We start from the raw sequence: 19,562 nt of genomic DNA, 5'->3' as shown, positions 1-19,562 counted from the left end.
TTCTATTATATTGGTGGGTCTCAATTGGTATCTTTTTGACATCTTATTGCCTATGCAATTAACAATAACAAAAGCGTAAAGTTTTCCTTTGAATTTCAATACATGGCATAAAAGTAAGTCATTTTTAGGGGTAGAATTTGATTCGTATTAGAATATTAGATGTGTTTGGGTAGTTACTCTTCATTGCAATCAACAGCTATTTGTTGGCCACCATGGCTATATCACATACTATTTCTTCTTGTAAATTGTATTTCTTTTGACCCCATTTATTTATTTATGTTACATTTGGCTCCCAAGATGAAAATAATGTAAATTTAGTTCAAAAGACTTATTCTCACTCAAGGTTTAGCGTATTCTCAAACTCTCGTCCGTTAAGTTTGAAAAACCTAGATATCTATCTATGAACTATTCAATTTAACAAAATCGATTAGTTTTAAAGGTAAAATTATCATTTAACTAGTGATATTAAAAAAATAAAATTTTATCTCGTTTTCTTTTCTAAACTCTAAAAACAAATAATTTCTCTTAAGATTAAATTTTGAAAAATTATATTTTCCTTTCTAGGGTTTCAATTTTTCAGTGTCTCACTTTTCGACAAATGATCATCTTCTCTGACGCTCTTATGGTGATGTCTCTCTCTTTTTAGCACTATCTCTTCTTTTCGACCATCTCTCTCCGCACCCCACTCAAATAATTCGTTTAGATATGTTTCTTTATCTCTTGAACCATTCCAATTATAATTGTATTGTGTTTGGTTCCAATTAAAATTTAATTTAGAATCAATGTGAAATGGGTTGCAAAGTTGGTGAGATTATTTAATACCCACTATAAATTGAAAGCTCTATGAGACTAACATTTTTTAAATTAATCATTTCCATTACTTTAATTTATTTTAATTTCACCCTCGTGTAACATGAAATCCTAATAAATTTCATCTTTCAATTAAATAAATTTTGAAATCACTTTCGAATCACACCTCAACGTGCAATTAGAGATTGTGTTTAAGGCCCTAACCACAATTACATTAGATTTCTGTTTTTTAGAAAATAATAAAATAATATCTTAATTAAAATTAAAAAATATTTTATTTGTGAAATCTATCAAATGGGTCCAAACAAGATCCTATTTGGCCGTCCATTACATTAGGATCAAGTCAGCCGACCGATCAAGCCTTCCAAGTTTTGACCAGCAAGATTTTGCCTTCAAACTATTACCAAATATAGAGGGTGTTTTCGGTCAGAGCATCTTTTTATTATAAAAAATAAAATACAATAAAATTATATATATTTAATTTCAAATATTCAATTAAATAATAAAATTATATTTTATTATATGATTGAATGATTTTTAATTAAAAATAAAGTAACATTTTATCATATAATAAAATATTATTTAAATATTTAATTAAATACTCAAAACTAAAAGTATATAACTTTTTCAATAAAATATTACCACCAATATATATAATTTGAAATATTATTAGTTATAAATTAATATTATTAGAGGGTATTTGGTTTGATTAATGTTTTATTACAAAAAAAAAATCACTTTGAAGATAAATTATCAAGAGATTACTGGGTATAAATAATTATTATATTTGATAAAATTTAGTATAAATTAAAAAGTATAAATAATTATTGTGTACTAAAATATTATTTTATTTAAATATCTTTTAGTATAATTATTTTAAAATATATTTTATATTACTTATTATATTAATTAAAAATGAAGGTATTTTAATGGTAAAAAATTAATATATAAAAATAAAAGTATAATAAAATCAAAATTATCTTGATAATTTTTTAATATTTAAAGTGGATGTGATAATTAGATTACTATTTATATTACCTATCAAATCATTATTATTAATATAAGATTAATATAATATTTTATTATTACAAAACTAAACATAATAATATAAATAATAAAAATTAAATTGTTAAGAAAATATTTTTTTACTGTATACCAAAAGATACATATATTTTATATTAAAATATATTTTATTTATGTTGTAAAATATTATATATTTAAGATATCTATCTATATATATATATATATATTTATGTTGTTAAATAATAAAATGAATTAATTAGATATTTTAATTTATTAAATTGCCGAATAATAAAATTAATTAAATTTAACAGTTACATTATTGATTATTTTAATTAAAATACCTTTAAAAATAATTAATTAAGGTAAATTGTAATACAATTAATATTATTTTATAAGATAATATTAATAATACAAAATAATACTAATTTAATTTTATATTATTTTTATTACTTCACAAATTAATCAAATAAAATAATATTAATAATAAATTATAAATTATTAAAATAATTATATATTTCCAAACAAAAGATTTATTATAAATACTTTAATTGTTTCTTAAATCAATAAAATTATATTTTTTAAATCAAATAATATTACAAATTATATTTAAAGTTTAACATAGTATTAAATATTTTTAAAATATATTAGAAAATTTTCAATATACATTTTAAAAAAAATTGGTATAAATATAAGATTACATAGAAACCGTTATTTATTTTAGAGAACGCAGGTAGTTTTACCTCCTTTCTCCTTCTTCACATTCATCAAAGTTTCAAAACAACTACTTTCTCTTCATTTTTATTCTTCGTCTTCTTGGTCACACAAATCTCTCTGCTCTTCTTCTCCTCTTCAGCTATGAAATCTAAACACAGCTCAAAGCGCAAGCGGGAGGTACTTTACTTTCTCCCTTGCTTTTTTCTTTGCTTTCTAATGCTTTTTACACTGCTTTTTTCAGCTTTATTTAGTGTAGTTTTTTGATTTCGGATTACTGAGAGAGACTTTGCAGAGAAATTGGGCTGAGCTGTGTTGTTGTTTGGATTATTGCTCGTGCCTACAGCTCTTTTGGCCTCGAGTTGTGCGTAAGTGGTTCAACATCACCTCTGATCACTCTGATTACAGTGCTGACACCGACGACGGCGACGACGACTATCTTGATGCGGAATCTGACATCGAAGGTTAGATTTTCAACCCCATTTTGTTTTGTTTATATTATGTAATTTGCTTGAAGTTCGAATTTTTTATGGCTTGCGGTATTCCTTTTTTTATATTTTTTAAAGTGCATGACTTTGAGTTTTGAGGATTCCTTTCTCGGGTTTGAGTTTAATTGTGAAGTGTGTTTTTGCAGAAATTAGGCAGTCAAGGTTCAGAGTTAACAAAGAGGAGGAAGCCCAAGTTGATCCTAATGGTAAATTTTACATTACAATGTTGAAATTTTTGGTAACATGATTTAGCTAAGAAAGTTGGGGGAATATCTGGGTTACCAGAAAGAAGGAAAAGAGAAAGAGAATATTATGTTCTTTGACTTATGAATTCTGGATAACATAGGCCTGCCTTTGTTTATTGCTGGCTGTCTTGAAGTCTATTATGGTCTGTGTATTTTGCTGGTGATTGAATAGGAATTTGCTTGACTATAAAGGTGTTTTTGCATTTAAATTTGATTTGTTTACACATTGTTATATAACCAATAGAACCTTGGTAGTAGAATCCGGAATTCAATACCCTGATTTAGTTTCATACAGATAATTCCAGTTATGTTGAATGAGTCACTAAAAGTAGGTACTTAAGAATTGTTTTTTTTTTTTTAAGCTAGTGGAAGAATAAATCAAAGTTTTCTAGCTGCCTTTTCTTGGTGATTGGTTGTTATAGTCTTCCAGCTTTTCTTTATAATTTCTGCTGAAAATTGTAGTTATACTCAAATGCTGTTCATTTGAAAAGACAATTGGAGCCACCTCATGGAAACAGAAACATCCTGTAGCATTAGGCAAGTCTCAGTTTGTAGATAAAAGGAAAAAATTAAAAAAAAACAGAAGAGAAAAATGAATGAACTAGATAAAATGTTTCAGTTTTATTTTTCACCAGACTTTGTTTATTACAATTGACTTGTTTTTCAAAGGCTATGAAATATACGATTATTACAACTAAACCAAGTGAGTTCCAGTATTTCCCCTTTGTCAAAATTTTGTTTTTCTTCCTCATACATAGTGTGATTTGTAGGGGCTTCAGATGCTTTTCCCTGGATAAGAAGACGAAAGACAGAAACCTTTAGGGCACAATATATAAATACAAAGGAACTCAGGTATGATGATTCTCCCTTAATGATTTGTTAATGAAAGACCAAAAAATGGTTGCTAAATTTGGCCATGGCAGAAACTGCAAATTTGTAGGTACTACTAATTACGTGTCTATTCTATCTTTGATTTTCAATTTCTTTTCTTTCCTAGAATACATGTCAGTACATGGAATGTTGGAGGCAAAAGTCCACTGGATGACCTTGATATTAATGATTGGATAGATATCAATGATCCTGCCGACGTCTATGTGCTTGGGTGAGCATTTATTTCTGTGACATGTTCTGAACTTCCTCTGGTGGATTATTCTACACTTACAAAGATGATACACATCCATACCATTTTAATAAATATCATAGGAAGTTTAATGCACTGGATAATATGATTTCCTTGTTATGTATTATTCTAATATGTTTCACATGTTGAAATTTCTTAGTTTTGAAGTATTATAAATGCTCTATATTTATAGTCTTCAGGAAATTGTACCATTAAATGCTGGGAATATATTTGGTGCTGAAGATAGCCGTCCTGTTCAAATGTGGGAAAACATTATTCGTGACACACTAAGTAGAATACGACCTTCCTCTGCCAAGATTAAATCTTTCAGTGATCCTCCTTCTCCATCCAAGTTTAAGCCAGCTGATGATATCCCATATATAGAAGAGGAGATATTGCTTGAAAGTGATGTTAATGTTGGTGAGGAAGCTTATCCATTGGACGATGAAACTAATCGTTTTGATGAAGTCAAGGAGGAACCGGTCATGACTTCTGTCACTGCATACTCTATGCTTGGTGCTAAACTAGACATGCCTGTAGGACAGGATATACAGAGGCAATTTTCTTCTCCAAAGAAGTTAGATGGGTTATATCGTTCGCTAACAGAAAATGGCGAAGGAGATATGTCCTCAGTGCAAAACAATCGCAGATTAAATAAAATGCTTAGTGGGTCCGAAAAGATAGGCTTGTGCTGGCCAGAACCTCCACTAGATTTGCTAACTCAGAATGTTTTAGAGAGACCAAGTTCCTTCAAATCTATTAAATCTTTCAAAACAGCCAAGTCTTTCAAGACATATAGTTCTTTCAAGTCAATCATGAATGATATGCCATCAGGGATAGCTTTGCTTGCTGAAATTGACCTGGAAACTCTCATGAAGCAAAAAAAAAGGTCATCATATGTAAGGATAGTAAGTAAGCAGATGGTTGGGATTTTCCTCACGATATGGGTACGTAGGAGCTTGCGTAGGCATATCCAAAATGTGAGGGTGTCAACAGTTCCTGTTGGTGTAATGGGCTACATTGGTAACAAGGTATCTTTATCCTACTGTTACATGACTTTTTTGTGAATAATTATCTGATCACATATCTGTTGGCCTAGCATTATCAGAATACAATTTTTTTTTTCTCTGCTTAAGTTGGTTGTGGCTGATTATATAACCTGTTCATGAGTTTCTTCTTTTGTGTGACTCACATATCATACGAATATTAATAGCACTATATCTATTACACTCAAGACAAAAGATTCATATCCCAATGTAGAAGTCAGCCCAAGATTGTGTAGCCTACTTCCATAGGTATTCTGGGCGGGTGAATTCTCCTTTTGCCAAAAATGGACCTGAAATTATTGAACCTTCTTTAACAAAACACTATATCTAATTCGATTTTTAGGAGAGTGCCTTGTGGACCATAAAATGATGGCTTTTTGCTTCCAATGCCTAATAATTGATATTCCTCATTTGTATAGTAAATAATGCAGCAAGTCATTAAATTTTATTTTGAGCTGCTTGATGTACTCTTTTATTTATCATTTAAAGGAAAATTTTGTCTTTTAGAACGTATGACAAGATTTCAATTTTTCAGGGGTCAGTATCTGTCAGCATGTCCATATATCAGACTCTATTTTGTTTTATATGTACACATCTGACATCAGGTCAAAAAGAGGGAGATGAACTGAAAAGAAATGCTGATGTATATGAAATTCATCGAAGAACTCACTTCTATTCTCAATCTGAAATAGGACTTCCCAAAAGCATCTATGATCATGAGTGAGTATATGGCATCTAGTTATGATATTTGACTGGTTTCTCTTTGCTGTTCTGTGCTTTCATCAATTCCTGTCATATCCTTTCACTATGTATGTTCTTAGATATTTGAGACTTAAGTAACTGATGACTGCATTTCCAATGCTTTCATCACTAAATATAACCATTTAGAGTCTAAATAAGTCTATTTTGACATATCTGCAAGCCATGGTGCAATTATAAAAATCAAGTGTCTAAATCAATATTTGTTGTAGATTTTGTCTTCATACATAGTAGTTGACATTTCAGCATGATCCTAATCTTATAAATAAGTTATAGGTGCAAATGATTCTTTTGTCTTAGAAGCACATATTAAAACTTGAATCTTAAAAAATAGGAAGAATAAAGAAAAAAATTGACTTGGCATCAGAGTTGAAAAAAATTTGCTAAAATATCCTCTGGGATATACTTAAATATTAAGCAAATAGCCTTAAAAAAATAGAAGTATGTCAAGTATTAAATTTAGTGTCATTGCTACTTATTCCCTGATTTGGATATATTATGACAAAGTGACAATGCTATGTCTCAAGGCCTTTTCCTTCCAGTCCATTCTTGAAGTTTCCTTGCCTATCCATATATGCATGAGTGTGGGCTTCTACTGCTGTATAACATCTTAACTTTTGATATAATGTTTAATAGAAGGCTGCAATGCTAAAAAATGTGGTCATAATCTTTAGTTTTCTTGCTAATTGAATTTGAGTGCAAGCCAACACATTAATCTCCTCATATTTTTGGATTTTCTCCTTTCATTCTGAGGGTGTTTCACATTAATCTCCTCATATTTTTTGAATTTCTTCTCTCTTTCTGAAGGTGGTTATGCTTGAATGTAATATACGAATAAGTCCTACTTGTATTGAAGTGGCAGCTTTACTTTTAAATTTTCCTGCTAATTTATCATGTTAAAATTAAATATTTATTTTTCATTTATGAACTTCACTTTATTGTTTGTTTTTGGATAAATCTTCGTCTCAAGCAAAAAACAATTGTTTATGCAATAATATTTGTTTCTCTTGCAGAAGAATAATTTGGTTGGGTGATCTGAATTATCGCATCAATTTGCCATATGAGAAAATACAAGAACTCATCTCCAAGAAGGATTGGTCAAAGCTAATGGAGAAAGACCAGGTAGCTTAGTAACATTCTATTACTTTGAACTTACTAGAAACATTGCCACTTTCAGTTCAAGCATTCACCGTAAAGTGGGAAAGTCCATTCAAATAATTTGAGCCCAACAATGGGTCTCATATTGTTTATGATATTGTAACTTTCTATAGGTGTTTATAGATACCATGCAACTCCCCTATGATGATTCTTGATCACATAGTTGTGGAATGTTGGATTCCTTGTCAACCTTTAGGACATCAAAGTTTGGTCTACTTGATACCAAATGGTTGGATTTGTGCATATATTGTTACAAGTTTCTTAGGAGTTTCATTTGCATAATTCAGCACTTGAATCTCTTTCCTGTTTTTCTTTTTATAATTTTTTTATGATCATGGTGAAAAAACTATACTGGCATGTAAATAACTTGAGCTGATTTCTTGCTTCATTGGGATTCCAAAGTGCAGTAAGGCATCTGATCGATCACATGATGCATAGAGTAACCTCCTAATGCATATATTACTTATTTGGAATGACATTTTGTCCATGCTGAAAACAATAATGGCTACTATTCATACTCTGAGCCATAAGATTCTGATTTTATATTCTTTTTCATTATTTTAGGGAACCACATGCAGGTTTTTTTCTTTGTTGATATGTGATGAAATTGTGTCATGTATGTTGTCATCATTTATAGAGGCAAAAGAAGGTTACTTGTTCTTTCCAAAGTTTTAATGTTTGGTTATTTTGGAATCATTTGATCATAATACTATATCATTGTGTGTGTATGTCTTAGTCTCTCACTCCTTATCATATATGTAGATGCACACTCAGCAAATTTAAAATTCAGTTGTTGATTTGACTGATAAATTTCATAATCATTCATCTTTGATCTTCTGTGAATATGATATGTCATGTCTGGTGGGCCTGAGGTGTATTCATTGTCGCATGAATAAAGTGTTACCTTGTTATGACAGCTTATACGAGAACTGAGGAGAGGTCGTCCATTTGATGGATGGTCTGAAGGGACGTTGAATTTTCCACCAACATATAAATATGAGTTAAATTCGGAAAAATATCATGGAGAGGATCCAAAGGCTGGGAGGCGGAATCCTGCTTGGTAAACTTTTGAAATCTCATGTTGTCTATTGGTTGCTTCCCTTTTGCCAATTACTGTTAATATGTTTGCTCACACATCTTCAATGAATGCATGATGTGTAAAATGCAAATGGTCCTTTTAATTCTTAACGGCATGGAATTCAATCATGTGTCTAATATGGTTTCTACTTTCTGCCTTGCATTATCTAACATTCGTATTGCTTTGGATGATGTTTACTCTTGAGACTTTCCTCAAGAATTCTGTTTGGGGTATAGAGAAATTTGTCATTGCCAGCTAACCAAAAAGTGTTGCACATATATAGTATAAGATGCTGTCTAGATCAATCCCAATTCATTCATAACTAAGATATTGACTTTACATTTTATTTTATCATGTTCATGATGATATATAGATTGTTTTTATGATTAATCGTTGGACAGCTTACTGTGATTTGCATTGATCTTTTTAGGTGTGATCGCATTCTTTCATATGGTAAGGGAATGAGGCTATTGAAATACCGAAGGGCTGAAATTAAAATGTCTGATCACCGACCTGTGACCGCCACATATATGGCCGAGGTTGAAGAATTTTCCCACAGGAAGCTACAACATGCTCTGACATTCACGGATGCTGAAATTGAAAATGAGGGAGCTGTAACAGACCTGGGGGTTTCAGTGTTGGATTGAACAACTTGAGATTAGATCTGGTGAGTGGAACTTTAAGCCATTTTTAACCTGCTCCCTTTTTCATGTCAATGTTACGTATCTATCAGCATAGTCGACTGCAAGACATTTCACATCATCTGTGTTTCTCAATAGAACTCAAACACATACTCATATTCAGTTTGTGCTGTTGTTATCGAATGTAACATAGTTTTCCGGTGCAGGTAGATTAACCTATGGCAGAACTTGTAAGAGGCATTGGATTTGGGCAACAATTAGCAATTCTATTGTTACTCATCAGATTAATTCATTTGATTGTTTTAATTTATTCCTTTACCATATTTGTATATTGCAGCTGTATAGTAGCTTTTGTGATTCTTACATGTAGGTCTCTGGAAAAAAAAAAATGTTAAGAGCTGGTGTTGGCTCTCTTATATAAATCAATGTTTGTAAAGTTCTTCCAATAACACCTTGAGGCAACCTTTTGTGATCTGCCCTGAAGCTGAAACTTTAGTGTTGTAAAAGATGATAGATTCTTGCTTTCGACATTATGATTTGGTTCACACTTCTTATAGGGAAGAAAACTATGTATAATTACTTTAAGTACACAAATAAGTATATATTTGATGTATGTCATGATGAGGTGATTATGAATTAAGAATAAAGTGATACTTAATTATACGATGATACATATAAACACTATTTTGAAAATCGGAGTAGATCGGTCGGTTCAACTGATTGAATCGAGAATTAGCTCCAAGTCTGATCTAATTAATATTAAAAAGCGGTTTATTTGTTGATTTGGTCAAATCCAATCAAAACAGTTAGAATCAGGTTTGACAAAAAATTTAGGGTATTTTTGAAAAATTTAATTAATTTTGAATAATTTGATTATTTTAAATTAAGTTGGAAGAATTTCTAAAGGTTTATACAGAAAAATAAGTTCAAAAATAAAATTCGGGTATTTGTTATTATATATATATATATATATATATATCAATCAGCTCAATATTATCTACACTTCTAATATACAAATAAAATCTTTTTAAAAAAAAAAAAAATCAAAACCTGAACTAATACTATTTTATATATTCAATTAATTGCGATATCAACCATGTCGCATTAAATTGCATTTGTAATAGTGTGATCTAGATGGAATTGCATCAAGATGTTACAACCCGATTAAATCTAACTTGATTCTGGCACAAGATTCTGTAATTTCGTTTAAATTATTCTATTTCGGTGTGATTCTAACAAAAATTTTAATCAAATTACATTAGCAAAAACACTTTAAATCATATTTGATTTGATTGAATTTTGTTATTTTAAATTTGATTTTAGCCGAATGACACCATCAAGGTGTGAAATAACTAAAATCACACACTTTTTAAAATTTAACTTTTTTTTTTATAATTATTAACTTTAAAATTAACATAAACTAAGTGTAGACAAATATTTAATAAGATTTTGTTAATCAAATTGTCATTTAACATATATTTTGATATTACCGGTCACAACTAAAAAATAAAAAAGTCAAAGCAACACGTGGTATTAGAGGTGGGGATAGACTGAGCTAGATTTAAAATCCGTATAATAAAAACTCTTATGGGTTAGCACACCTATAAAAAGTATAAGATCCACAACCTAATCATATGCATAGGATCAGACCCTATAATAACCGGTCAAACCTAATAATAATAAGTCGATTTGTCAATTTTAATAAAAATTTAATTTTAATATTATAGTTATTAATTAATTTTTTAAATGATAATGGACCGGATCGATCCACAGGCTTTGTATTTAGGCTCAAGACCCAGCCTGAAAAACCTATGACCAGACCTGACCCACTACAGTAGCTAGCTGACCTTTACGGGCTGGATCGTTTTCCCGTGCTTCAAACCAGTCAACCTATTTGACAACTCTACGTGGCGTTCATAGCTGCTACGTGGCACAATTCCAGCGAACTTTTATTAACGAGAAACGATTTCACTTCTTTTAGTTTAACATGAAGAATGCAGCAGTTTACTTCGATCTTACCTAGATTGCTTTTAATGTTCATGATCAAGGTGATGAACTCTTCCTCTACATGTATTTAATCGTAAAAAAATTGTATATTTTCACGATAATTCAGGGTTTGTGAATTTCAAGGTTGATTATTGATTGGTTTTGAGTGAACAGACATGGAAGGCAACGGCTTTTGGATTGTACGGTTACGTGAATTTCACCAGAAATGGCTTCTTGTAAGCTATTTCTTGCTTTTTTTTCTTCATCTGTTTATTTTTTTTAATTGTGCAAATAATTAATGTTAGTCATGTTCAATGTTGGGTTTATTGCTATTTTAGAAATTTATTCATCGGAGATGACAAAATGGATAATTTAATTAACTTCTGGGTTCTGTTGATTCTTAGTTTTTTTTTAATTATGAATAATTTAAAAAAAATCTATAATCATGCTTAAAATGTGGATATTTATGAAGTTGTATAAATGAAAATTTTGGTTGATTAATTTGATAACAATTAAGCTGCTGTCATGACGGATTTTAAAGGAGGTTTATGATAATTTTCAAAACTTTTTGGAGTGCTTGTTGACCAAACTTATGAGAGATCAAGTGAATTTTCCCATTGTAAGATGTAGAAGTTGTATTGCAGACAAAGAAGTGGCTCAATTTGGTTTATTGGTTTATTGAGATTACTAGTTTAAGATGAAGAACTATGCCATCACTTGCTGGATAATGTTGCCACGGAAGAGTAAATTGGAGGGAGTAATCTCTATAGTCATCTCAGATGCGAATGATATATTTTCATATCTTTGATTTTCAGGGAATGTGCCAAACACTTCAAACAAGAAGATATGGAAAAACGTATAGATGGGAAAAATTGCATGGTTACAGGAGCAAATTCTAGAATTGGTTATGCAACTGCAAGGGTCTTGCTTCATGGTATTTATTATCGTTCGTGTTTACTCTTTGTTTGACTTCATGAAGTTAAATATTATAGATCAACCTTAAAGAGATATATTTTGCAACTAGTAGGCATTATAATTATTGTTTTTCCAGGGAGGTGACTGTCTATATGGTATGCCATAACAGGGAGAGAGGATGAGCTGCTCTTTCTTCAATTCAGTCTAAGACTGGGAATCCAGATATTCATCTAGAGGTATCCTTCTTCATTCGTAGTGCATCCCCTTGCTGTTTGATGAAACTTTAAGATAGCACTTTGTCAGATCAAAACTTGGTAAATGTTGGTTTTTGTGACTTATATTTCAGGTGTGTGATCTTTCTTCTATCAATGACATCAAGTCTTTCACATTCAGATCTTCTTCAAAGGATATGCCAGTTCATGTTCTGGTGAAGTTTCCTTCTCTGTTTGCTTTTTGCATCTCCATCAAATGTTAATTTTTTTGTTTATGTGATTACTTTATTGTGTTATGCTCTCTCTTTTTTTCTGGGGGTCTCCTTTGGAGAACAATATATCTTCTCCAATTATGCAACCTTCCAATTTATGTCTGCCTGATGCAACTAATATCTATTATTTTTTTAATTGTGAATTTGATGAAAATCTGATTTTTTTTTTTTTCTACTTTACTGCCTTTAGGTTAATAATGCTGGCTTATTGGAGCAAAAATCTGGTGATCACAGTTTCTTCTGGTGAAATGTATTCAGCTCCCATGACTACAGATCTACAGGCGCCTGTTTTTTGAACTTAGGGGTTGCATCAATCAAATCACTGATACTGAATTTTGAATATTTGTTTTCAAGCAGTTTAACAATGGCAAAATTGAAAGGGTGGAACAATATGCTCGAAACAAGCGAGTTCAGGTATTTGATAAAGTGATAATTTGTACATTATGAATGACCTTTATATGACATCTTTATAATATTAACATTTGAATGATGAAGCTAAATAAAATTTTTGGTTGAGTTTCATCCATAGAATAAACTGAAACTTTTGCTGGAGTTACTGAACATGGTGACCATCTACTTTGTGATTTAGATGTTTTAGCTAGATATGAATTTGCGGATTTCAAACAAGATATCTTTTTAACATCTTCACTAGTATTTTGCTTCAAATTTTAGTCAATAAGTAAAAGCTTGGAATCTCAATTCTTGTCATTCTATTCCAGGTTTATTAGGTAAGCGGTGTTAACAACTAGCATATGTATTACAATTGTCTGAATCAGTTTAACTGTTGTCATGCTATTTCTCCTTGTTGATTAGGTGGCACTGACAAAAATGTGGTCTGAAACGTACAAGGAGAAAGGCATTGGTTTCTACTCGGTGCACCCCAGTTGGGCTTGAGATACCCGGAGTGGCGAAGAGTTTGCCTATCTTTATCTAGAACTTTCATTTATTTTTATCTAGAACTTTCATTTATTTTTATCTAGAACTCTTTGTTAAGATTGTTTATACACTTCAGGTTTGCAGGCAAGCTTAAAACAAGTGAGGAAGTTGCAGACATTGTTGTCTGGCTGGCTTTACAGCCAAGAGAGAAACTGGTACCTGCTGCATTTTATTTTGACTGAGCTGAAGCACCTAAACACCTGACGTTTAATTATAACCATCTTCATCTTCTACACCAGAGTTTCCAGAGTCATTTGAGTTCTTTTGTCAGACTTGAATAATGTAGAATGTTAACGTGTGCCATGTAACAGATTACAATTTCATTGCTGCAAATTTTGCATAAACAGATATATGAGCAGGCTTGATGCTACTTATTATAGCCAACCCTTCAATGGGAATTGAAGGTCAAGGGGAAAAACATTCGAAATTACAGATGTCATTGGAATATCACATGTGGAAGATAATGCCAACAATCTTCTTCACTTATGTTCATACTTGGCAAATACTTTGTGAAGTTTTTATGCTAAAATACATGACCATTTACACAGTTCCGATTTGGAATGCTTGAGGAGTTCAAGAGGCTTGGCTTTCTCGACCAGTACTGCTGAAATCTTTGCCTTGCATATTCCATGTAATCAAAGTCAATTTTGTTCACATAAGCCTGTAGAAAATCATTGATTAATACACGTTCATACGACAGAAGAAAAGAATCGGGAATGAGAACCAGAAATTCATACCGAAATGATTCCCCATAAGCCCCAAAAGAGATGGTTTGCAAGAGTATACTTCTCTGCATCATTCGCTAGCTGATCTACTTCACTTTCACTGGGTTGATTGCCTGTACACATAAAACAAAAAACCCAGTGTTCAAATTTAGAATTGCATGATGGTGAAAACTTGGCAGAATAAAACAAATTGATGATACTAATTGTTAGGGTTGCATTCAAACCGAACTTATTTGAGCTAGAAAAATGAGTTTCATTAGAACGAGATCAAAACAAGTTGGCTCAAGCTAACTTGAGTTTAAGCTTGAATTTGAGAATTAAATATTTTTGAATTTAAGTTCAAGCTTGAGGAATGTTCGACTCACCAAACTCACAAACCTAGAAAAATTTGATATGAATCAATTAAAACAATGTCATTTTTGTTATTTTTTAATTGGCTACAGTACAGTGGAACTCAAAGCCCAAATCGACTTGACACTATAGCCGAACTTGAGTTCGGCTCTCCTCAAGTGAACTGAGTTCAAACAACTCTGAGACGAGCTTGAGCTTAAGCTCAAGTTCGAGTTCGACTCTCTTTAACTCAAGTCAAACTCGAATTGGCCCAAACTTGAGTTTAATTCGGTTCGAATCAACCCTACCAACCGTCGATTTTAAAATCCAGTCATTCAATACCCACAGACAACAAAATCTCTTATGCATTGCACGGCTATTTTTTACACTCAACTTGATGTAGCTCCTTGAGCTAAGTTGCTTTCCTCATTATTTTCTAAATGTTCTGAAGGTTGGTCAAGGTTCCTACCAGTGTTATGAATAAATAACCTAAGAAGATATCAGATTTGCACTAAATTATAGCAAACTGAGCAGAGGGTAGAATACTAAAGAAGGAAATCAAAATTTCTCCTTGAAATTTGAGTCTCAAAAGGTCATATCAAAAGCTATTTATCAATGGAAACCAACCATCAAAATTCTATATAGAGATATATAGACTAATCATGCATTCAAAATGTGACTTCTTGCCTTCTGTTTCATTAAAGTGAACAGAGACTGTAGACTAACCTGCAGAACTCAGATATGCATAGATAAATCTTTGGCGCTCCTTCAGTCCTAATGTTGAATGCAGTTCAAAAAAACTAATTAGTCCAGATATGGAATATAGGCATACTGAAGCGAGACAAAGGTAGATTTTTGAAATTAATGAAACACAAGAATAACTAAGTATGCATGGTTACTAACCTGGGTATATACTGTAGTCCAAAATGTGAGGCGTATCAGTATGATAATTTGCCGCCATTTCACAAAAGTGGTTTGCAAGGTCATAAGCAACAGGATTGAAACTTGCATACTCATAATCCTGTACAATGAACAACCAATTTCTAAAATTAAGCAACATAGTAATTGGGAAGTTTGACAGATCCTCAATAAGAGATCAAAATAATTAACATCTGAAACTGACGGAATAATACAAGGTCACGGACATAAGTAAACACAACAGCATGAATACTTACAATTATAGTGATTGCCCTCATCTCTTCATCCATCATTATGTTGCCATATTGAAGATCATTGTGACAAAATCCAATCTCTTGATTGGGCTGTGGCAACTCCTGCTCTAGCGTATGGATCTCCTCCTCCAGAGTATCCAACTGGAATTCCTTTTCATCTTTAGTGGAGCACAAACTTCTGGCCTTACTCAGCCAGTTCCTATGGAGAAGAAAAAAAGGCATTTTTATCTTCAATTCTGCAAAAAGGTAAGCACTAAGTTTTTCTGAACATATCTGTACCTCAGTCTGTCCCAGAGAAGTACATATTTTGGACCAGGCATATCAAGATTGTGGAACTCTCTCATCTTAGCTGCTACCAGAGCAGATATTTCAGGATCACGAAGGTCAACAGCTGATAGTGTCTGAAAATTCAACAAAAAGAAAGAAAACAAAAGATTTATCCACCACAAATACAGATAAAAATAGGCATCAAGTCCTCAGAAATATATTCCCTGAAGCTCATATTTTGGCTTAGTTCAGATAAGAAAAATTAAAATCCCTGCCGCGAATTTTCTGTTGGAATCAAACTTAAAGAAAAAATGGAAACTAAAAGTGGCACTGACCAGGTTGGTATTGATTCAACTAAATGGAGTGCAGGGGAAGGGGACAACAGCAAGTAAGTCCTTGGTTTGAAGTTCAGCTACCTAAAATCTAAAACAATTTTACAACTGTAAAAATTATTGGGTTTGTAATCTTCTGCATATCGAGTCAGACAGTTGATAGTGTTCATAGGCAGTTAGGCAAAACAGAAAGAAAAACCAAGAAAAGAGGAGCTTTGAGTAGGAGCACCCCAATACCAAAACAAGATATGGGAGAAGATCCTATCTTGAACCAGATCTGCCAACTCTTTCAACTTAAGGCACAAGCTGTACAAATAAATGGTTTATTTCACATAAATTAATTCATTGTTTCTAAATTAACAAAACTACAGCATCAGCTACAACTGAGTCTGATTATACTGCAGAGGTGCAATGCACCATCCAAATGAGTACAGTAAAATTAAAGCATTTAAATTCAGCAAAATTAACAAGCATCAGCACAAACTAGTAACATCTTTTTAGTATCATCATGGAACCATATTGCTTTATTTACTGAAATTATGATCATGATGTCCCATCACTCCCTTGCAACTAGTCAATCTCAATTCAGTAAAACGTCAAATTCTAAGAATCATCCCACAGGCCAATTAATCTAACATGGTTACAATTTCATGATAGGTAAATCATTTATAAAGAAGTAATAACTTAAAAGTTAAAACAGATTTACATACCCTGGCATGAATGAACTCCTCAATTCTTCCATCAGCGAACCGCCCAAGAAGCCTTGGCCCCTGTCCATGCCTAGACAAGCACTCAAAAGTCTTAATTTCATCATCCCTGTTGAAAAAGATCTCTACCCCTTCTCCATAAATCCTAACCAGAACTTTCCTAACAAGACAACCATTCTTTGCAGGCCAGTTAATCTGATAAACCTCATTAGTCATAGCACCTTTCAAAGGGGTGACCTCCAGTGCATCCATATCTTCAATAACATCTCCCCACTGAGAAGCCACAGCTTGAAGAACTTTCTTCAATTCCTCAGGAGACGAACTCGGTATCAATCCATTATTCTTAACAACCATCTTTCTGTCAGTACAACACACTAATTACAAAAATAATAAAACTTCACCTCAAGCAAAGGGTTTACAACCTGTCAAGCAAACATGCAACACAAAGTGAACAAACCCAGTTGAGATATAACTCCAAAGAATTGACAAAAAAATCAATACTTTAAACAAAAGAATCAAATCATTCGTCAAAAAGAAAAAGGAAAAGATAATCCATTACCTTATAAAAGAAAGCTAAAACCAGTCAAGAAAGTTGTAGGAAAGGCCAAAACTAGAGAATCAAACAAGCCTGAAAGCATCAAGAAAAGAAAACCCAGAAAGCCAGCGAAAATGGTAAGAACGTTCCACTAACCATTGTATGGTCAAACATATATACAGTTTGATTCCAGCAATGAGAAATTAAATATCCGCGTTGTCACTTTCGATGGATGGCATTTATGACTTTAAGATACAGTGACAACAATGCTATTAACATAACTTTTCTTTGAAGTTATTTGGAATTGAATATTTTTCAAATTCTAAAATCACACGTTTATTTAATTATTTTAAATTAATGAGAGATAAATTAAAAATTCAATTTTGATATATTATTAAATAAATTTTAAATAAATTTTTTATATATAAAATATTTTTTTTTTACTTTTCAAACTACTAAATAATATTATTGTTTATAATCATTAAAAAATTATTATTTTTTAATAAAAGAATATAAATTTAAATACTAAAAAAAAGTTAAAACAAAAACGTTAATTTTTTTTTTTGAAGGAGGCACTAATAACAGACTATTTTTATTAAAAGAAAAATAAAATATATTTATTCATCATCATTTATTAAATATTTATAACCATACTTTCATTTTTCAATTTATACACCTTATGTAATTTCAGCCTATTATAATGTTAAATGATATAGAGTAAAGTAATATTATATATATTTATTTTAAATATATGAATAAATATATATTTATATAGTTATTATATAATTAAATATTATTTTATTCTTAATTTTAAACTACTTAATTTTATAATGACACATATAAATGTATATTTATTTATGGGTAAAAGACTATTTTCCACTTAAGTTTTAACTTAATTTTAAAAATATACATGCAATAGATAAAAAACTCAAACATCCACTTATCTCTAAACTGTTGTTAAATATAAGGTAAAACAATTATTTAATAATAATATTAAAAAATATATAATTTTATCTCATTTTTTCTCTCAAATTTTAAAAATTAACATCTCACCCCATGCTTGAACTTTGAAAAGTAATTTTTCGTCTCTCAAATCCCTAAGTTTTTTCTTTACCTATCCCTCCTATCATCGACAACTGATGTGAAGCATTGCTGGATAATGAGTGTCGTCCAGATTTGGATGACAGAGCGTCATCCAGAGATTTGAATGATGAAGCGTTATCCAAATCTTGACAAGGGTCGTCATCCAAAGGTTATATTCTAGATGAATCCATTTTGTTTCTTTGCTATTAGTCTGTTATTTGCTAAAGAAAGTGGTCGAATTTTAGACTTGGTATCCTAGAGAGGAAAAGTACAATATTTAAAACTTAATTTAAAGAGAAAATATTAGTTTTTCAAACAAAAGAAAAAAAACGAGATATAATTTTAATTATTTTAATATTAATGATAAAATAACAATTTTATCCCTTAATCATAACAAAAAATTTGTGAATGTATCATAACATATTAAAATTTAAATGAATATTTAAATTTGTTATTTGCCGTAAAAATATGTTTATCATTTTACCAAAACTTGGGTGAGAAATAATTCATTACCTTTATTTATTTATTCAAAATATATACAAATTAATTTAGTGTATGGCGTCAGGATAAGGGGTCATTTCAAATATTATGTAAGACAAAAATAATAATTTACATTAAAGTCTCGATTATGACACTTGCCTATAAAATTGTTATTAAAATTAAGCAAATCCTAACGGGTTAAATTTGTCAAACTTGGAATCAGTGTTCAGATTCCATGATTTTGACTTCTGCGATGCCGTATTTAATGGAGTACCTTCCTTGTTCTTCATCGGAACAGGAAAAGTAAAAACCTGAAGAGAAGTCAAAGTCTTTTAGCCTGAGAAATGGGTAATTGCCACGTGGTTGTATGGATAAGCCATTCACCCAGCAGAAATAACGGTCTCTACACGTTATTAAATGAACTAAATTATGATATTATTTAGGCCAAAGTACTGTGTCCCACCCAAAGTTTGGCATAATGACAGAAGACACTTTTAGGATTTTAAAAACCAATCTATCTTCACTCATTCA

At 31.2% G+C, this 19,562-nt stretch overlaps 2 protein-coding genes and 1 long non-coding RNA gene across 10 annotated transcripts; 2 read left to right on the top strand and 1 right to left on the bottom strand.

Annotated features, from left to right (window-relative positions):
• The first annotated feature begins 2,601 nt into the window (after positions 1-2,601).
• On the top strand, positions 2,602-9,692 carry LOC123230150 (type IV inositol polyphosphate 5-phosphatase 3-like). Of its 3 annotated transcripts, none has more exons than XM_044656283.1 (11): positions 2,602-2,724; positions 2,840-3,008; positions 3,179-3,238; positions 4,057-4,129; positions 4,275-4,379; positions 4,591-5,428; positions 5,979-6,163; positions 7,216-7,324; positions 8,278-8,420; positions 8,869-9,105; positions 9,286-9,692. In XM_044656283.1, the coding sequence occupies exons 1-10, from the start codon at positions 2,689-2,691 to the stop codon at positions 9,083-9,085; spliced, it is 1,935 nt and encodes a 644-aa protein (XP_044512218.1). In that variant the 5' UTR covers positions 2,602-2,688; the 3' UTR covers positions 9,086-9,105; positions 9,286-9,692. The 3 variants fall into 3 exon arrangements, with proteins under 3 accessions (XP_044512218.1, XP_044512217.1, XP_044512219.1); XM_044656282.1 differs by having other exon boundaries at positions 4,048-4,129; XM_044656284.1 differs by having other exon boundaries at positions 2,606-2,724; positions 2,891-3,008; positions 4,048-4,129.
• Positions 9,693-10,987: 1,295 nt separating this feature from the next.
• LOC123229516 lies at positions 10,988-13,768 on the top strand. 6 transcript variants are annotated; one of them, XR_006504900.1, is made up of 8 exons: positions 10,996-11,127; positions 11,240-11,301; positions 11,881-11,999; positions 12,117-12,216; positions 12,327-12,407; positions 12,655-12,714; positions 12,819-12,878; positions 13,278-13,768. It is a non-coding gene; the product is annotated as an uncharacterized LOC123229516 (long non-coding RNA). The 6 variants fall into 6 exon arrangements; XR_006504901.1 differs by having other exon boundaries at positions 12,655-12,878; positions 13,278-13,378; positions 13,485-13,768; XR_006504899.1 differs by having other exon boundaries at positions 12,655-12,878; positions 13,278-13,378; positions 13,477-13,768.
• LOC123229515 (probable choline kinase 1) lies at positions 13,697-17,652 on the bottom strand. The gene is made up of 8 exons (XM_044655377.1): positions 17,493-17,652; positions 16,937-17,355; positions 15,907-16,028; positions 15,631-15,826; positions 15,359-15,476; positions 15,182-15,229; positions 14,138-14,238; positions 13,697-14,061 (listed from the first exon to the last, which is right to left on the bottom strand). Exons 2-8 carry the CDS (start codon positions 17,285-17,287, stop codon positions 13,924-13,926), a joined length of 1,074 nt encoding a protein of 357 aa, XP_044511312.1. The 5' UTR covers positions 17,288-17,355; positions 17,493-17,652; the 3' UTR covers positions 13,697-13,923.
• Positions 17,653-19,562: the final 1,910 nt, after the last annotated feature.

Source organism: Mangifera indica, chromosome 11, assembly GCF_011075055.1.
Source record: "Mangifera indica cultivar Alphonso chromosome 11, CATAS_Mindica_2.1, whole genome shotgun sequence".
Classification (NCBI taxonomy): Eukaryota; Viridiplantae; Streptophyta; class Magnoliopsida; order Sapindales; family Anacardiaceae; genus Mangifera; species Mangifera indica.
This window is presented reverse-complemented; position numbering and strand designations above follow the sequence as displayed.

Bases quoted from the DNA above. Each gene is read 5' to 3' on its own strand.
- LOC123230150 (XM_044656282.1), top strand. From the start codon at position 2,689: ATGAAATCTAAACACAGCTCAAAGCGCAAGCGGGAG. The intron at 4,130-4,274 runs GTATGATGATTC...TTTCTTTCCTAG, and splicing joins ATAAATACAAAGGAACTCAG to AATACATGTCAGTACATGGA. The intron at 4,380-4,590 runs GTGAGCATTTAT...CTATATTTATAG, and splicing joins GCCGACGTCTATGTGCTTGG to TCTTCAGGAAATTGTACCAT.
- LOC123229515 (XM_044655377.1), bottom strand. From the start codon at position 17,287: ATGGTTGTTAAGAATAATGGATTGATACCGAGTTCGTCTCCTGAGGAA. The intron at 16,029-16,936 runs GTATGTAAATCT...TTGAATTTTCAG, and splicing joins AGGAGTTCATTCATGCCAGG to ACACTATCAGCTGTTGACCT. The intron at 15,827-15,906 runs GTACAGATATGT...TCTTCTCCATAG, and splicing joins CTTCTCTGGGACAGACTGAG to GAACTGGCTGAGTAAGGCCA.